Source organism: Serinus canaria, chromosome 14 (genome assembly GCF_022539315.1).
Source record: "Serinus canaria isolate serCan28SL12 chromosome 14, serCan2020, whole genome shotgun sequence".
Classification (NCBI taxonomy): domain Eukaryota; kingdom Metazoa; phylum Chordata; class Aves; order Passeriformes; family Fringillidae; genus Serinus; species Serinus canaria.
The window spans coordinates 10,879,350-10,896,396 of record NC_066328.1 but is presented as its reverse complement, the minus strand read 5'-3'; the positions used below and the strand labels follow the sequence as shown (position 1 = coordinate 10,896,396).

The 17,047-nt window shown below is 38.6% G+C and overlaps 1 protein-coding gene across 2 annotated transcripts in view; it reads left to right on the top strand.

Moving 5' to 3' along the window:
* Positions 1-11,454, top strand: part of C14H7orf50 (chromosome 14 C7orf50 homolog) — a 119,706-nt gene extending 108,252 nt beyond the window's left edge. For both annotated transcript variants that reach the window (XM_050980011.1, XM_050980012.1), the window contains 2 exons: positions 6,656-6,737; positions 11,098-11,454. In XM_050980011.1, the coding sequence (XP_050835968.1) occupies positions 6,656-6,737; positions 11,098-11,280 (265 nt within the window). In that variant the 3' untranslated portion in view covers positions 11,281-11,454. The remainder of the gene's footprint in view (positions 1-6,655; positions 6,738-11,097) is intronic.
* Positions 11,455-17,047: the final 5,593 nt, after the last annotated feature.

The window sequence follows — 17,047 nt, the reverse complement described above, 5'->3', positions numbered from 1 at the left end:
GCTAATGTGGATACCAGCAACTAAATAACTATATCAGGAAAATAATTTTTAAAGAAATTGCAAAGGTTGAATGCTGTTGGCATTTGCAGATGGGTTGGTGCCTGTGAGAAGTTGAATCACAGGGAGGCTCCCCACGTGTATTGTACCAGATGTAAGAGACAGGAGCTCTCCTCACGACCTGCTGCATGGTTTTGAGGCATTGTTACAATTTTCTGGGTCAACTTTTCTTCCCACCAATCATCTGTCTCATCTGTTTATACTTGAAGCTCTTCAAGGGAACGTCTCATGTTGCGTTTGAACAGAGCCTGTGGTGGGGGAGGAAGAGGATTTCTAGCATGGCTGAAGCTGCAGGATGCAAACATAATATAAAACCTTACAAATAATGGCAAGTGATAAAAGTACATGCAATAAAAGATAAGCTGTGATAAATATTTTATGTAGATCTAATCAAACTTGGCTTTATATGGCACAAAGGCCCCTTCCTTTCACTTTATAAATACTTTCTAAGAAAATCCTGACCTGTTTGCTGCACAGATATAATCAGATGCAATCTGTCCTAATACTGGACATCAGGACAAAAATGGGACACTTGAAAGCACATTTATTTTTTCCTGCATGTGTGATTCCTAAATTTAAAAAAAGGCTTCCTCCCCTTGCCTTTTCACAAGTCTATAGTCATTATACTGTGTCTAAACCAGATGGAAGAATATATTAAAAAATGTTTTTAAACCACAGATTGATAAATGATGCCAGGATTTTCAACCAAAAATGTGGCACTGATTCTAAAATCTGTTGACAATTTTAGAAAGTTTTCTTTTGGCAAATGAGCTCTATTAGTGTCTTTTCTTTCTTCCAGGAAAATAAGAAAAACCTTTATCTGAGTCATAATTTAGTTAGATTCCAAACTGGATTTGAGAATATCAGCATAAATATATTAACTTCCTCCAGGGATTGGAGTTGGGACACAAACAGATTCATCCATAACATGAGAAAAACACAGTTCAAGGCTGTCGTTGTCTCTTATGCTTAATATTGGGTCTTACCACAGGTCTGTGCTTCCAGGATTTTAACTACAGCCATTCCAGTCCAGTCTCAGAAAATCAATCAAAATTTAAATTTTGGCTGCTCTTTCCAAATGAGGACAATCAGCATCACACACTCTTGAACTGAGATTTCTTCTTACATTGGATTGAGCAATGAAGTTCACCATGAGGCAGCTTTCTGGGCATGCAGTTTTGTGTGGAACAGCAGACATTCAAAAAACATCTTTGTAAAAGTAAATCCATTTTAAATACCCCTGAGAGAAATAGAAGAAACTCTGAATACCCCCAATAAAAATAAACGCTTTTACATTTCCCTTTAAATAATTGGACGTGTTGTAACTGGAGAAAAAATTATTATTCCTACTTCACTATATGCTCTATAAGGGCATATGTTAAACTTCCATCCACATCCATATATTTTTTATATATCCATATAAAACCTCCATCCATGAAATGGCTCTTCTCCCACAAGAGTGAGCTTTTGCCAAATTTTTGCCCCCTCTGTGCTGCTTCCAGGGGTTACAGGGAGCCTCTTTGAGGTGCAGCATTCCCTGCTCACCTGTTGGCCATATGTGCATTGGGCTCACCTCTGGACTGCCCTGATAACAGCATTCAGAGTTTCCAAATTTGGGCCTTATAAGGGCAGTGAGTTGTCTTAAGCCCCAGTGCATGGGGTTTTAAAGAGGCTGCAATTGTATGCATTGCACTGTGAAATATTCCAGCCCATCCCTTGAGTGCCAAGGGTTTCAGCAAGGCTTTAAATATCTTTAAGGGAATTTTTTTGAGTGTGGTTGTTCTTTATTGAGGAAACACCTGTTATCCACATTTTATGGGTAGGGTGGTGAGCTCAGGAATGATGCTGTTTGCAGAGAGTTTGGGGAATAAAGGGTCTCACTTGATTCCTGCAAGTCTTAATCGTGTGCCTTAACTCCTGTTCAGCCTCCTTTGATGTGGAGGGACACAGGTGATCTTTAAGGACAGGTTGCAGAGGGGTGAATAACTGGGTATCAAAGCAGAAAAGTACCCAGAGGAAGAATGTGACCATTTCTGTGTAGTGTTGTAGATGCTTTTAATGTTTTCCATAGATCTTTTCAGTGGAGCCCTGACGTTGGTGCAATGGGCCAGACCCGTGGCTCTGTCCCTCCTCTGAGGGAAGCTTGGGAATGTCAGACATGGGAAAAATCACAGGAGAGCTGCAGGAGATTGTGCTCTGAGCTGCTCCTCAGGGCTGGAGAAAACTTTCAAGTTAATTCCTTGCTGCTAAACCTGGGGTGTATGCTGGAGAAATCCAAATTTGGTGGCAATCTGCTTTTTCTTGGATAGATACTGAGGCTGAAAGGTGTATCCAGGGTGGGCTGCACTGCCAGGGCACTCATCAGGAGCAGTGGATGTAGGTGAGGTGTCCCTGTGGTGTATCTGGCACACAGCAATGCTCTGGAAGGTGTCAGCAGTCACATCCCTGTCTGTCTTTCTGGTTTCTGGAGACTTGTCTCCCACCCAATAATTTTTTCAAGTGGAATCAGTAAAATGGTTGGTTCTCAGCCCTGAGCTTTTCTCCACTCAGTGATTATTTGCTGGTTGTGACAGCTCTGTAGAGTTTTGTCCTGGCCAGTAGTTTCAGCAGATGCATTGTGTTGACTTCCTGAATCCAATTTGTAACAATAATGTTTTTCTCATACTGTGTTTCTGGAACCAATTTGCCTGCTTTCCCTTCCCCATCTCCTTCTCCCGGGACACCCCAGTGAGAGCTCTGCCCTGCATGCTCCAGTCTCCTTCTGTTTGCCTCCTTCCACTGCCTGATTCCCATGTTTTGGGATTAGATTTATGGGAGACGACTGTAGACACACTAAAAATCATTTATGAGATAGACCAGTGAGAATCTTGGGCAGCTTTTCTACATGAGACTCTCCTGCTACGAAACAAAAGCCCAAATGTAAAATTTCCTAAGCTGCTTGATTTATTTGGTTCATTTCCTCTGTCTATTCAATTTCAAAGCCATTTAGGGGGATCATTTGCACAAACATTTAAGTTCTCTTTAACTAAAGTCAACCAATGTGTTTTTTCAATGAGCTGGAGCTCATGAGAAAGATTCAAACATTAGCTGTGTAAAGAAGGCAATTAGTGTTTGTACAATGTATTGAAAATTAGCTCGAGGCACACTGGAAAAATACATGTTTTACACATGTATATTTTTCAACCAATTCCATAGTTTGTACTAGATCCTGACACAGATCATTCCAGAAGCTATCAAATGAATCCAAGCTAAGAAAGAGGTTGCAATTGTCTCTAAAAAGAGGGGCTTTAACTATAATGTGGTTGGTTTTGCTCTGTATATTTGATCACTCGAAGGAAAAGCCTTTTTTCCTGCTGTAGTATGTCAAGGAAGCTTATCTGCATGTAAACAGCAAAATGAAATCTCTCTTATGTTGTAAGGGTTGAAGTTTTCTAGTTTAGAAGCTGAGCATTTCTAAAAATGTACTAATGATGGCATCCTGATAACAGGGGGTACTCCTCTCACTTTGTCATGGAGTGATTTTTTTCCATAGATTTTAAAGCTGTCACAGGAGTACGAAAAAGCTGCCATAATCACAGCAATCAGTGGAGAAGTTTTATTTTAATAACTGTTGGGGGACAGCTGTCATGTTATCTGCATTAAAGATTGTGCACCCATTATCAGGAGAGTTTTGCCCGCAGTTTGGTCGGAATTCGGGTCAAGAGAAGGACCATTTTCCTGAAGGGGAAGAAACAGGCATTGTTAATAAAACCATGAATGGTTAAAAACTTAGGAGTATTTTCTGAAAATAGGAGTACACCCATAGCTATCAAGGAAAATACTATTTTTTCTAGTTGTAATAATGTAGTGTTTAATTCTAATAGGACAGATCACACAACAAAAGAAATGGCTTGTGAGGCTCTGGGGCTGCAATGGCCACAAATGTACTTTCTGCAGTTGATTATGTTAAAGTATTTGTTGTTTATATGAATTACTGTGGTGTATATAGAGCAGAAACTTTCAGGAAGAGAAGCTTAAACTTTTGTTTGTTTCTGCAAGAGAATTCACAGGAGTTAAAGTCCATATGGAGTCTTGGATACAGGAGTACAACAACTCTCCTTAACTTGTAGAAGAGAGCATATGGTTTTGGTAATAGGTTAATAAGAGCAATTAACCTTATAGTGCACTCATTTGTTGGTCTCAGTTGTTTATAAACCAGGTAATAAAGATATTTTAACATCCTATAGTTTTATAGGAGATTAAGTGAAATCAGGCTGTATTGTTTAAGGTTCAATGCCAACAGTACTCAGGTGATACTGTGATAGAAACATAAAATTATCAGAGTAGAAGATTCAGAGTGCTCTGTGGTGTGCCCAACCAATGGGTATCATCACAAATGTTGAAATACATAGAATAGTTTAGAGAAATACAAACATATGTTGAAGGCTTTCATTAGCAGAGGAACTGTTTTCCTGGGATGCAGTCACAGATCTGTCATGCAGCTTATTCTTGTCACCTTGCAAAGACTGTAATGTGAACTGTTTCCAGCTTTATTTACGTAGAAAAGAGTTCTAAAGTTACCTTCTTCTTCTTGAGGATGAGCCTCAAAAAAGAACAGGCTAAAAAAGCACTGTCATTGCTTTATTTTGTTTGTTTGGAAAGCCTTCCTGCAGAAGTCCCAGTTCTCTGTTAGGAGCTGCTGTGTTTGCCTGGCTAACAGAATCAATGGGTACAGATGAGCAGGTCCCTGTTGGCCCCACAAACTGTACCCACAAGAAAAGCCATTTTTACTTCTTTCTCTGTTGTCTCCTCGCCACCACTTCATGTGGTGTCATTTGTTGTCCAGCTGGGCACCTTGCTGCAAAGACACCAAGGGCTGTGTGGTTTTGATTTACAAGGACTTTGGGTTCTAGGCTGGGGGTGATGGGAGAAGGGATGGTTTCACCATAATGACAGTATTTTATTTAATTCTATAACTTGTATCAGTTGGCTCTTTGGCCTTCTGCTTTTGTACAATATCTATTTTGCAAACTTCTGCCTACTTATTTGGCTACTAAATTATTATTCCAAAAGAAGCCTCTAAATCAGCTCATCTGTAGAATTTAGCTCAAGCACATAAAGGAGAATATATTTTGGTTATTGGCTTTCTCTGTCCTTCCTGATTTACTGTTAATTGTCTGATTTTTACCTTGTATTTTGGTTATAAGCTGTTTTAATATATTTAGCTGATGATAACCCTAACGAGCTGTGATTCTTTTTCTTTATTCTGAATTTGAACATCAAGACAATAATTTCTTTCTTTAGGTTTTCTTCAGAGGCTTCCATGAAACCTTTCTATACAAATTTGTGGTCTAGTTTTTTTTCTCTTTCATTGAATTGACTGAACAATGTATTTGCTGGTGCAGCATTCACCAAAGATGAGGACTCTTTTGCTTTATTAGACTTGACAGTGTTTAAACAATACTAATTCTCATACCCAGCTGGCTTTTCAACTGATTTCTGTGCTCTCTATTGCTGTGTAAAACAAGCTGGAGCATTAATGGCATCTTGCATGCTACCCTCTGGAGGCCTATTTTCTTTAGAGAAAAATCAAATAAATGTGAAAGTTTCTGGGTTTTCTCATTAATTTTTTTTCTTCTTTTTCAAATGATACTTTAGTTTACTGTCAGATTTTGTACATGTCACAATACTAATTTTCAAGCACATTATTTTAAAAAGTAGTCTTCATTTTATAGATAGATTTACTGGTTTGCTCATTTTTTAATAGAAATAAATGCCTTTATCTAAACCAAAATATACCAGCTTTAAAAACATGTTCAAGATGCACATGAATGTTCTATTTTAACCCAGCTAAAATTTTGTATATTGAAAATGTGTTTGCCAAACAGCCAACAGACATTTGCAGATGTTAATCATTTGTTCAGCCTCACTTTTAACAGTATTGAGTATTCTTCGTGAGAGAGAGAGAGAGATAAAAACCCCATTTTTCTAGCCTATAAATATAAATATTTAAGTCATACATTTAGACAAGCCCAAGCCTTAAAACCTTTGCTCCTGAAGGATGAATTTTGTCTGTTTAGTGCAGCCATCTGGGATGGGCTGCAGCCATTGCTGAGGTGACCATTGTAGCCCAAGTCTCTCCTTCCAGTCCTTCAGAGGCTGCTTAATTTCATATAAATTTCAGTTAATTGTGAATCAGCAACTTTCTGAAACCCAAGATTGATTCTTGTCCCCTGCACCTCCCCAAATTCTCAGCCCTGCAGCAAGGGTAAGGATTTGGGGTGCTTGGTTCTCCTGGCCAAATGAGGGCAATGACCTGTCATAAAGGACTGGCCAAAGCTGAGGAGTGGGATGTGATATTTAACTTCCAGGAATCAGTGCTTTCTAAAGAAAATTTCTAACTTTCTTGGCTATAATATATCTTATACTTTTTTGCAGAAAAGCCAGGTGGCCCTGTACAAAATGTGTGCCAGTATCTGTGTCCCACAGTGCCGTGACATTCCGTGTCGTGCATACAAAGTCACTTGGAAGCCTTGTAGGGAATATTTTCTAAATAAAGAATGTTTTGATATCACAGTATTCCATTTAAGCAATTTTTTTCCCCCCTAATTTTCTACAGCTGGTCTAAAAACCCAGAAGAATGGAAGTTTCAGAAGACCAGACAGACGTGGCTTCTCCTGCACATGTATGATAAAGAGAAGGTTTGTATTCATGCTGCTTTTTCTCAGAACAGATATGTTACAGTCTTGTACATTAGCTATAGCTATTCTTTATTAACCAAAACTTCCTAGTACTAGCCATGCACTTGTCTCATAATTTTTAATAACTTTAAAAGTACTTTGTTTTTAACCAAGATGCTGAAGCTTGAAATTTTAATTGCTTATTGCTTGTCATTGATCTTTTTATTTTGTTGGTGATCATTGTCCTGTGCATAGATTTTTATATCTGATGTATAGCAAGAGAGATGGACTTGATGTATAGCATAAAGAAGCAGATTCATGATTTATTTAAATCTGGAATTTGCTGAGAATTTGAGTCATATCCTCAGTTTGAATTTCCTAGTGTGGAACCCAATACTGCAAACCACAGTTCTCATATTGTTTCAGATATATCTGGGCTCCATGGAAGATGTACAACCATATTGCCAAGATGTTAAAATAGCTCTCTCATTTAAATATAAGTGAAACCTGATGTTGATTGTGAAAAGCATAAAGTATAACCAGAAGCCAGGCTTGAATTCATACTGAAATCTGTTCATTTCATAACTTAAAAAGCAACATTAATTGAATTTCCAATAAGTATGTGACCATTGTGGTATCAAATGAAGGTGTCAGGTCATTCATTTTGTTGTGCAATAGAACAAACCTCTGCCCATTTGCACAGTGTCTCACTTATTGGTTCATTTTGTTGACAATCAGTTAAGTTTTGCTGATTTTTTTGTGTGCACTTGAACATTTACTCATACCAATTGTCCTGACCCAAATTAGTCAGCAGCTCCAAAGCCAATCACCTGACATTGGGTGTTACCTTTTTAGACAGCCAGAGAATTAACAGCAGAGTTTCATGAAGGCAAAAAAGTTCACATGGTGTAAGTACTTTAAAAAGATTGCAGAATTCAAATTTGATTTTGGGCTCTGTGTTGTTTGCTCTGTCTTCTGTTTTTTAAATTTCTCTCTTTAAAGCCTTTATCAACCTTTCAAAATCAGTGTATGCTCTTCAAAGCTACCTAGAAATTGTTTGGCAGGCAGAAAGATGTTTTTATTTTCTTTACCTGTTTACTTTGGTTTTGTGTTGAAATATGCTGGGACACAATGAACTGTAAGTAGCATTTGGTTTATGTATCAAAACACAGTTTAACTCCTTATTTCTCAACACTGAAACAAAACTTCCCTTTTCTTACAGTTCTGATGGAAATGCTCTGATTTATCTGAATTCACATATTTTGTAGTTTAAGAATCAGAGGAGCATTGAATATGAGCTTCAGAGAATGATTAACATCTGTATCCAGATTCAGTGAAGTTAGGAGAACTGCTCAAGTGCTTATAATTAAGCATGTGATGAAGTCTCTTTCTTCATCAGGACCATAGGGAGGGCACACCCAGCTTCTTTTGAATATTTTTTTATACCCAAATTCAACTTCCTATCCATTGCAGAATGAAATCTGTTGGTAATCCAAGCATGACTAAAGTACAAAAGGAGACAGAAGTTTCTTTCCTTCCTAAGTCACATCTTTGATCTCATGGTGTCACTTGGATGCCTACTGAAGAGCCATGCAAAGGCCTGAATTGAGTTTCCTGTACTGATATGCCTCTTTCTGTAAGAAAAAAATTAAGGTTTAAAATTTGTTAGATAAATGGTGTTTTAAGCTCCTTTAAAATCCATTTGGTGGCTGGCTGACAGCTTCCAAGCCAGGCCTGTGTACCTATGGTGTGCATACTTCTGCAGCACCCAGGATTAAATAAACACTAGGTTAATTGTTGGTCTTTATCATCTGGCACAGCATTTTTAGGAAGTTGCTAGATCAGTCTTCAGCTTCTGGATTTCAGGGCATGGTGGGGTGGTTGAAGCTTCTTTGGACTGTGATCCAAAATGCAGCCTGGCAGCAATGAGCTGAGCTTCTCTCTGCTGGTGTCTGTGTTTGCTTTGCAAAATACATGGGTGTCTGCAGGTCTCCAAGTCTGAAAATACAGAGTTGCAGAGGATAACTTAAAAGTGAGAACTGTTCTTTTCCTGGTACTCTTTCCTAGTGTTTCGCTCCTTTTCCCAAAGACAGGAATTATTTCACTTGGGACTATTTCCATATTAGTCAGCTCCAGTGTATATTAGGAAGTTAGGACAGTGGCAAGATTGGTGTGTGAAGAGAAAAAGAAACAAGAAAAAGGTCAAAACAGTTTAACAAAAGAATAATAACAAAATCCCATAAGCCTGGCTTTGGCTTCCAGAGCCGTGCTGGGAGATCTTGATCTCCAATTTCAAACCAGCTTTGAACTGACCTTGGAAGAAAGATTGTGTTCCTCCTTGGAAAACCTCACCAAGACCCCTGAAATTACTGCTTTTGTACTACTGTATTTGAAGAATTAAAATTTGGATTTCATTAGCTTTCTTTGTGTGTTCCAGTCCTTGCTATGGCTCTGCTGTCTGTGTAAGTCAGGAGGAAATATGATCTTACCTTGCCCACGGGGTGCTGTGTTGTGAGCTCCTGATGAAATAAACCTCAGAGCTGTGTTATGTTAAAGAAAAAAAATCAGACTTTTTGAACACTAGGACACCCTTAGGGCCAAATGCTAAATGTTTTCTAGGCTTCAGGCAGCCTCATGTTAAGTCTGCACACTTAGGATTTCTAAATTTAGAGCAGACTTTCAATTGCCCCCTCAAGCAATGCACATAAATGATATAATAATAGCTGTACTTCCACAGGTATGTCTATGCCATGAGCTCTGAGAACAAGAGTTGTAAATTACAGAGATAATTTGGCCAAGGTTTGAAATGTGGAAATGTTGCTGACTTTAAAAGCTCAGTACTGAATATCTACATTAAAGGAACACTGTCACTCTGTGTCTAAGTGACTTCATCTGTTACTAGTGCCAGCTTACTGTGAGTGAAAACTTTCAAAAATACAGATATTTTTCATTGTGTTTGATTTGTATAGTATAGCAACACTTCATGTATCATCCATTGCAGAGTTAGTCATTGTAAAATTAATATTTCTTTTGTAACTGCATTGTTTCTTTAATGCAAGAGTGTTTGTGTGAAGAATTAGAAGGTTTTCCATAGTGTACAAGTTACGAGGCTGAACGCAGACTTAGGTTTTGATTTATTACTTTGTAATACCCCTGATTGATGAAGGCAGTGTTGGAATATTCTTTCTTCCTCTTCTTTTGGAGTGATAGAAGTTTTAGTGATCAAAGTTCAGCTGCCAAATGTCCATGGAGAAATAAGTTGTAAATTAAGTGTCTGTTGAAGCTCTGTCTTCTCTGAAATGTTGATACTTTGCAGAATCGAAACCGCCCTCGAATAATTACTCTCGAATCCTTTAAATACTTACGTATGTGTTTAACTTAACTCGTGTCAAGTTATATGTGTAAAGTTAAACATGGAGAAACATATTTGCAGGGTGAGATCATTTTAACATCTCATGATTCACAGCAAAAAATGTCCTGTTATTGGCTGAAACCTGCTCCGCAGATACACAACATGAAGTTAAGATCAACATAGGTCTGTTCACATATTCCTTTTGAAAGTACTTCAGTATGAAGTACTGAATAAATCATTCCAAAGTCCTTGCTAAATTATTGTCAAGATTAATATAATGATCATTTAAATTGTATGTTGTACCAGATAAGCTAAAACTTAATCTCTGACTAGTTAATTAGAAAGGGAGTGAAATGTGGATAATGCAACTGTAGATGACTAAAGTGCTTTTAATGTTAGACATGTTTGTAGAGCCTATCAGTTTTAGTCAGCATGATTTAAAAATTACTTCCATATGTCTGAATTTGAGTTTGTTTTTCAAATTAAATTAAATTCTTTTGTATAAGCATTCTGTCAAAGTGTGCAATGGTGGGTGGTATCTCATCCTAGCAAACAATTTTTTTGGGTAAGGGTGAGGGGAATTCCACCAAAATTCTTCCCTCAGACATATGCATGCAATTCTCACTGAATTTAGTAAGATTTACATGTGTGTTTCCAAAAGGAGGGTTTGGCTAATGAGTTTTGTTTTTTTCTTCCACCAACCCTCAGAGCCTGGGGCTCCCTGTCAGGCAGTGTTTGCATTTGCTGATCAGCGTTTCCACATCTGCTGAGCATTTCCTCTCAGATGCTTTGCCCATCTGAGCACATGACAGTCCTCTCACCAGGGTCCATCCATCCCTCCTGGCAGCTTGAACATTGGCAGGAAACATTTCCACTTGGATTTCCACTTGAAATTGGACCTTGGCAAGCACCAAAGCCTGTGTCATTCTCGTAATTGTCTTTCAGGTGATGCAGTGACGTGATTGTGATTACATATTGAGAGGGGAGATAATAAACCTGTCTTTCCTTCCTTTTGTTTTTTCTTCCAAGGTTCCAGACAAGTATTTCACCATTTTACTGGATTATCTGCAAGGGCTTCAGGGCAATGCACGAGACAAAACTGTGCAGAAAGCTGAAGCTTTTATGAAGGAATTTGATGGTTCTGATGGAGAAGACCCAAACCTGCTTGGGAAGTGCGAGCGCATCAGACAAGTTCTACAACTGCTGTCCTGAGAGTATTTCTGTGTCATAATTGTTGTCTGGTGGGGGGCAAGAGAGGATGTCACACACTGAGGCTGTAAAGGATTTGTAAAGATAATACTAAATTTTATACTCGTAATTTTTTCCAAGTGAGAATATTTATCGTGTTTTGAGGTGATGAAATAAAAATAACACATATAGCCCATAGCCTTGCTATTAATCTTATTGCACGTCTTTAGAAGAATAAACCTCTCTCCCTCTCATTAGTTTTTCTCCATATCCCCCTCTAATTACTGTTAAATTTGAGGAACATTGCAGCTCTTAATAAGAAGAGCAAAGGAACCAACATAAAACCTGGAAGGTCTTTTACAATGGCAGCTTTTAAAATGAGTGTACAGTACAATGCATGCTCAGCCAGCTGTAATCTCTCACTTTCAGCTTCAGAAGGATGTCGCTTGGATTTGGGAAAGATCATTTTCAGTCTGTTGAACACAGGTTGTATAACAGAACTGCTTATTAGTACTTCACACAGTGATCTGGAGATACCATCAGCTTTGTTGGTTTTGTTTTTATACTTTAAAGTTTTCAAATGCATTAGGGCAATTGTTTAGATACACAGATAATGCACAGATGGGAACAGATCAAATCCTTGACTATATGTGGTGAAATCATCACATTGTAGCTAAAATTAGCCTACAATCAGAATTGCTGTGCTGTATCCAGCCTGTCAATATTGCATTTTCTTCTTCCTCTTGCAACTGGCATCCAAAAGAGTTAGTTCATGTTCATTCCTTTTGGAATGGGACATTTGTCTCTTATGAACACGCTGAAAGTGAAGCTTTCAAGTGAAAACCAAGGACATTAATTACTCAAAGTTGGATGATTGGCTTATTTAATAACACTGCTATTCAGACAGAGTTCTTGACCTGATTCTTTAATGTTTCTGCAAACATAGTTCATACTTTATTAATAGCAACTATATTAAATGTGTGGTGGTGTAGAAGAGTGGCTGTCTTTGGGAATTACAGCTTTAATTTGGGTGGGTGAAGGAGGGGAGGATCTATGGATATGTAAGCCTGATTTTCCAATAAGAAGCATTTGAGTGGATTTGACAGCCTTCTTGGTCATGGCTTAGTAAAAATCTTCGAAAGAATGAAATGTATTAGTAATAACAAATAACTTATTCTTTCTGACTTACTGAGGAGGATGTTTTCAGCCAAAAAATACTAGAAACCAGTGTGCTCTCCTCTAAAAGAATAACTGGGCTGGAGTTTGGCACAAGAACGGGCAGAACTGAGCAGCGGTGTCCAGGTTCTTCATGGAGCTGCTGATGGTGCCTCTGGGCACAGCTGGATGAGGGCTGCAGAGGAGACAGAGCCAAAGCCTTTCTGAGATGTTTAACACTGATCTTCCAGTGAGGAACCTGCTGAAAAGGATCTGTAATAAAAAGAAGTGATCCTGACATTTAGTGAACTCATAAAGATCATTGGGTCATATATTTTACATGTGAGAATATGCAGCTGGGAAAAGCTGCTGTCACTCCAAGCAGAAGCTGATATTTGTTTCTTTCCATGAGGGAAAATAGGAATTTCTCAAGAATGAAGTTTTCAAAGTATCTTTTTGTGAGTTTATCATTGCATGTTAAGTGTCATAGAAGAATTTTTGTTCTCCCTCAAGACATTTGAACATCACCACTTTTGATTTCTCTGTCACACAAGAATGTGAGTCCTCACTGTGCACTCAATATACCTCCTAGCTTAAAAGCATGAGCACATTGCAACTGCACTTTGGAAAAGAATTGTAAAAAAAGATGATGAAGGTAAGATCTGGGCAAAAATATGGGAGCATTTTATGATTTTGACATATTTGGCAAGATTTGCCTTTCTTGGACTTGAGTTCTGACTATGTGTAAATGCTGACAAATCCGTAAGAAGAGAAGCTTTGTAGATCAAGAATGTCATGTTTCATTTTATATCAATTAAAGGCTCACAAGGCCTGTCAATCTGGAGGCCATGTGAACAGTACTATTTGCAAAAACATGTTGGAGCCTCTCACCAGCACCAAGGCTCTCACAGTTGGAGCCTCTCATCTACTCCCAGACCTCTGGAGTAGGTCCTGCTCTGCTCTCCTCTTCCTCAGCTGCAGTTCCAGCTTTCCCTTCAGTCCCGCTGATTGCTGGGGGAATGTCATGGTCCTGGGGCTCTGCTTCTTGCAGTTCTGGAAAATTCAGAAGCTGCAGTTGAAGGTGATTGTTGCTGTGGTTGTGTTTGGCAAAGCAAAGCATGGTGCACCTGCTATGAGCCTTTTGCTGTAGGTACTGTCCAATGGTCAGAGGGGTCTTGAAATTGGGTAAAAGATTTGTAAAACTGCTGCTTGGCATATCAGAGCTCAATATGAAAAATTCAAAGAGTTGTCTAATACTAGTGCAAATAGAAAAGGACACTTTAATTGCATTTCATTTTTTTACTTTGCACCTTTTCTTCAAGAATCTTCAGCCATTTGTTTTGGCAAACAAGTCATCTTCACAACAGCCAGGAAATGCAAGAGCACAGATTTTTGGGAGATCTGTATTGCTAGACCTGTTTAAAAGACAAGATTGTGAGGACCCAGAGAGCTTATCCCACAAACTGCCACTTCTGTAGTGGCTCTGGCAAGCAAATCTTGCCTTGTCCATGTGCTGTCTACCACATCAGCCTCTGCTTCCTGCTCAGCCTGGCATTTTCATCCCTGGATTTACATTATGTGATGAGTAAGTCTAGAAAAATCTCCTCTATCATGCATTTTAAATTATTTATCTTAAATTATTAAGTGTGCAGTCAGTTACTGAATTCCTGTAGCTGGTTGGAGCTGTGTGGGAAGATGTCATCTGGCACTTTATTCCCTTTTTGTCACTTGGCCATGTACAGTTTTCAAATCTCAGCATGGCTTGTATCTTAGGCAATCACATGGGCACAGATAGGACAAAATTGTATCTTTGCCTCTGTTTGAATCAGTCTGCTGTTAATAAAAATGGCATCCCAGGCTAGAAGTAGCAGTGTGTACAGAATGACAAATTCCATCTTCATCTGCCTACACTAATTGCCTTCTAGTCGAGTTAATCTGCATTGTGTGGCTCTGGCTAGCAGAATGCATGTCCTAAGAGAATGCTGAAGTTAGGACTTGCAGGCAAAATAAAGGAACACTAATTACTTAGAATTGCTTAAAGCTGGAACTGTGCCTCTAATGGAAGTACTAATTACTCAAAATTTGACAGTGGAAGAATTTCCCTTTAATTTGGCTGATCCTGGCTATGGGTTGTGTATCTGTTTGGTTCTCCACTGTCTGCCCACGATTTTAATTTGTTATCACCATTGTAAAAGTACTGTGTAAATGAATTGTGTTTGTATTTGAAAAGGGCATCTTGGACTTGTTGAATCTATAGTTTATTTCACTACTTCCTGTCACTGGAAAATTGCTCTGCTGTGTTTCTCTTCATTTTAAAGCAAGGTGATTATTGACTCATCTCCCATTATTTCAAATAGCTTAGAAATGCACGTCTTTGGTATGAGCTTGGGGGTTTTGTTTTTTTCTAAATTTTGCCATTGAATCAGGCAAAGTAAAAAAACATTAAAATCTACACCCATTTCTGCAAATCAGTGTCAAAAACAGCAATCGTAAAAGAGATTTAAGTTGCAAAATCAAGCACTCAGAAAATTAGAAAACATAAGAATGGAAATTGTCTGTGTAATTTAAATTTTACTCCTTCATGCATATGTGGTAGGATGGAACTTCTTAATTATGTCATTAGGGCTGTGTTTTCCTTTGTGTGCAACTGGTAAGTTATTTATTTAGTGTTTTCCTTGCAGCTCTGCTGCTCTTCTCATTTTTAAAAGGTAAGTCTACAAAGCAGTCCCAAAGCCAGAGAAGTAACTTTGCAGTCGGGCTTTGATCCTGCACAGAAATAAGTAGGAACTTTCCTATTCCTTTGGTGTAGGAACTAGTCATAGATGTTTCATCACAAATGTTCCCTTTAAAACATGTTTTAATGTTCTGATTCATTTACAGTCAAAATACCAAATTGATGTTACTTAATTTAAATCCAGTTTTGTTGACATAAAACTTTCCAGTGGCTTATTCTGGTTTAGCCTTTGGTTTCCTTTTATGTCTTCCTTTCTGTACAGCTGAATGAGCTTGTTATTTCTGTCCCTGCAAATAGGAATATTAGTTGTTTACAGTGATTCCAGTCATACAAGGACACAATTAAAAGTCCTTGCTTGTGCAGGATGAGCTCATTTTCACAGTGATTTATAATTATGTTCTATTTTAAATTCTTCATAAGAACCTACATAGTCAACAACTTAAAGCAGTTTAAAATAATTATTATTTTAAAATAAGGGGTTTTTTCCCCTTCAAGGAGCATGGACTAGCAAACTAAATAAAACTAATTAGTAAATGGTGGGGGAAGGGCAAAGCAAAACAGTGGTTTATCTTTCTTTGTCAAAACAAAGCTGAATAAGAAGCTTGTGCTATTAAGAAACTGGTGTTGCAGACACAGAGGGAGGGCCCTCTGGGTACAAACAGAAGAACACTCATACAGTTGCTCTTACTGATTTTTTTCCTCACATGCAGAAAATTTTTGGCATTCCCCAACAAAACCCACAAAAACACCTACGTCAAAAAGTTAAATAGGTTTCAAAATCAAATCCTTAAAGGTCAAGAAATGCCACATGTATATAAATGGCCAGAAGAATTAAAATTCTACCTCTCTGTGCCTCCAGCCTGGAGACTGAATGAAGGGGATTGTGTTAGAGGCAAACAAGCAAAAACCTCTAAATTATGTGAGCACATAGTTAAAATTGCCAGATACCCTTCTGTTCTTAGGAAGGTGGAGTTACATAGTTATAGCATATATAGTTATTCAGATTTTTTAATGAATATTTTCTATTAATTGAAATATCACATCTGTGACAACTTACATCTATTCTTCTCAAGGTCCCATGTGTATTTTATAAAATTGTGAGCCATGGGATACAGAATCTGTCACTCTTACTTGCTTACAAACAGCCAGACCAGCCACGGCACTGTGAAAATCATCATTTGCTGTTGAGCTCCTTTGGACCCAAAGGATGTTTGGCACTGTATTTCCCTATATTGGTCTGGAGGTACAACAGGCTTTGGCAGCATCTTTTGTACCAGCCAGGCTTGCTTAAGCTCCATGAAATTGCCCAAATCTGGCCCAGGGATGCTGCTGATGGAATTTGCCAGGCGAGCAGTGACGTGAGCCCGTGCAGCACCAGGAGGCTGCGGGGTCCCAGCTGCTTGGGATGCTCAGCCCATGGCTTTGTGCCCTCCTTGCTGCCTGCTCTCACTCCTGAGCTGCTGGCAGTTGCCACCATTTTATTTGTCTGCTTTCCATGGGCTTAATTGGACTAAACAAACTGTTTTAAAGCTATCTTGAGAAATTGAAAACTTGAGCTACGGCAATGGTGTTTCTCTGGTAGCATAGATACGTGTAAACAGACTTTATGGATTTCACATGGACAGGACCCTTTATTAGAAGCAGAAGGTCTTGCAGGATCCTGGAAGGAGTGATCAGCATCCTGATTTACCTTGTTAAACAGGACTGGTATTTCCGTGAGCTATCACAAATAAATGCTCACAGATAGGCACAAGGACAGGCAGCCAGGAAACCATGTATGGGCATCAGCTGTGCCAGAGGGCAGGGATGACAGCGAGGAATGTAACCTCCTGAATTCCCTGGTTAAGGCAGAACGCCACCTGGCACAAACCCTGGCTGCCATAAGGTTAAAAATAACAAATA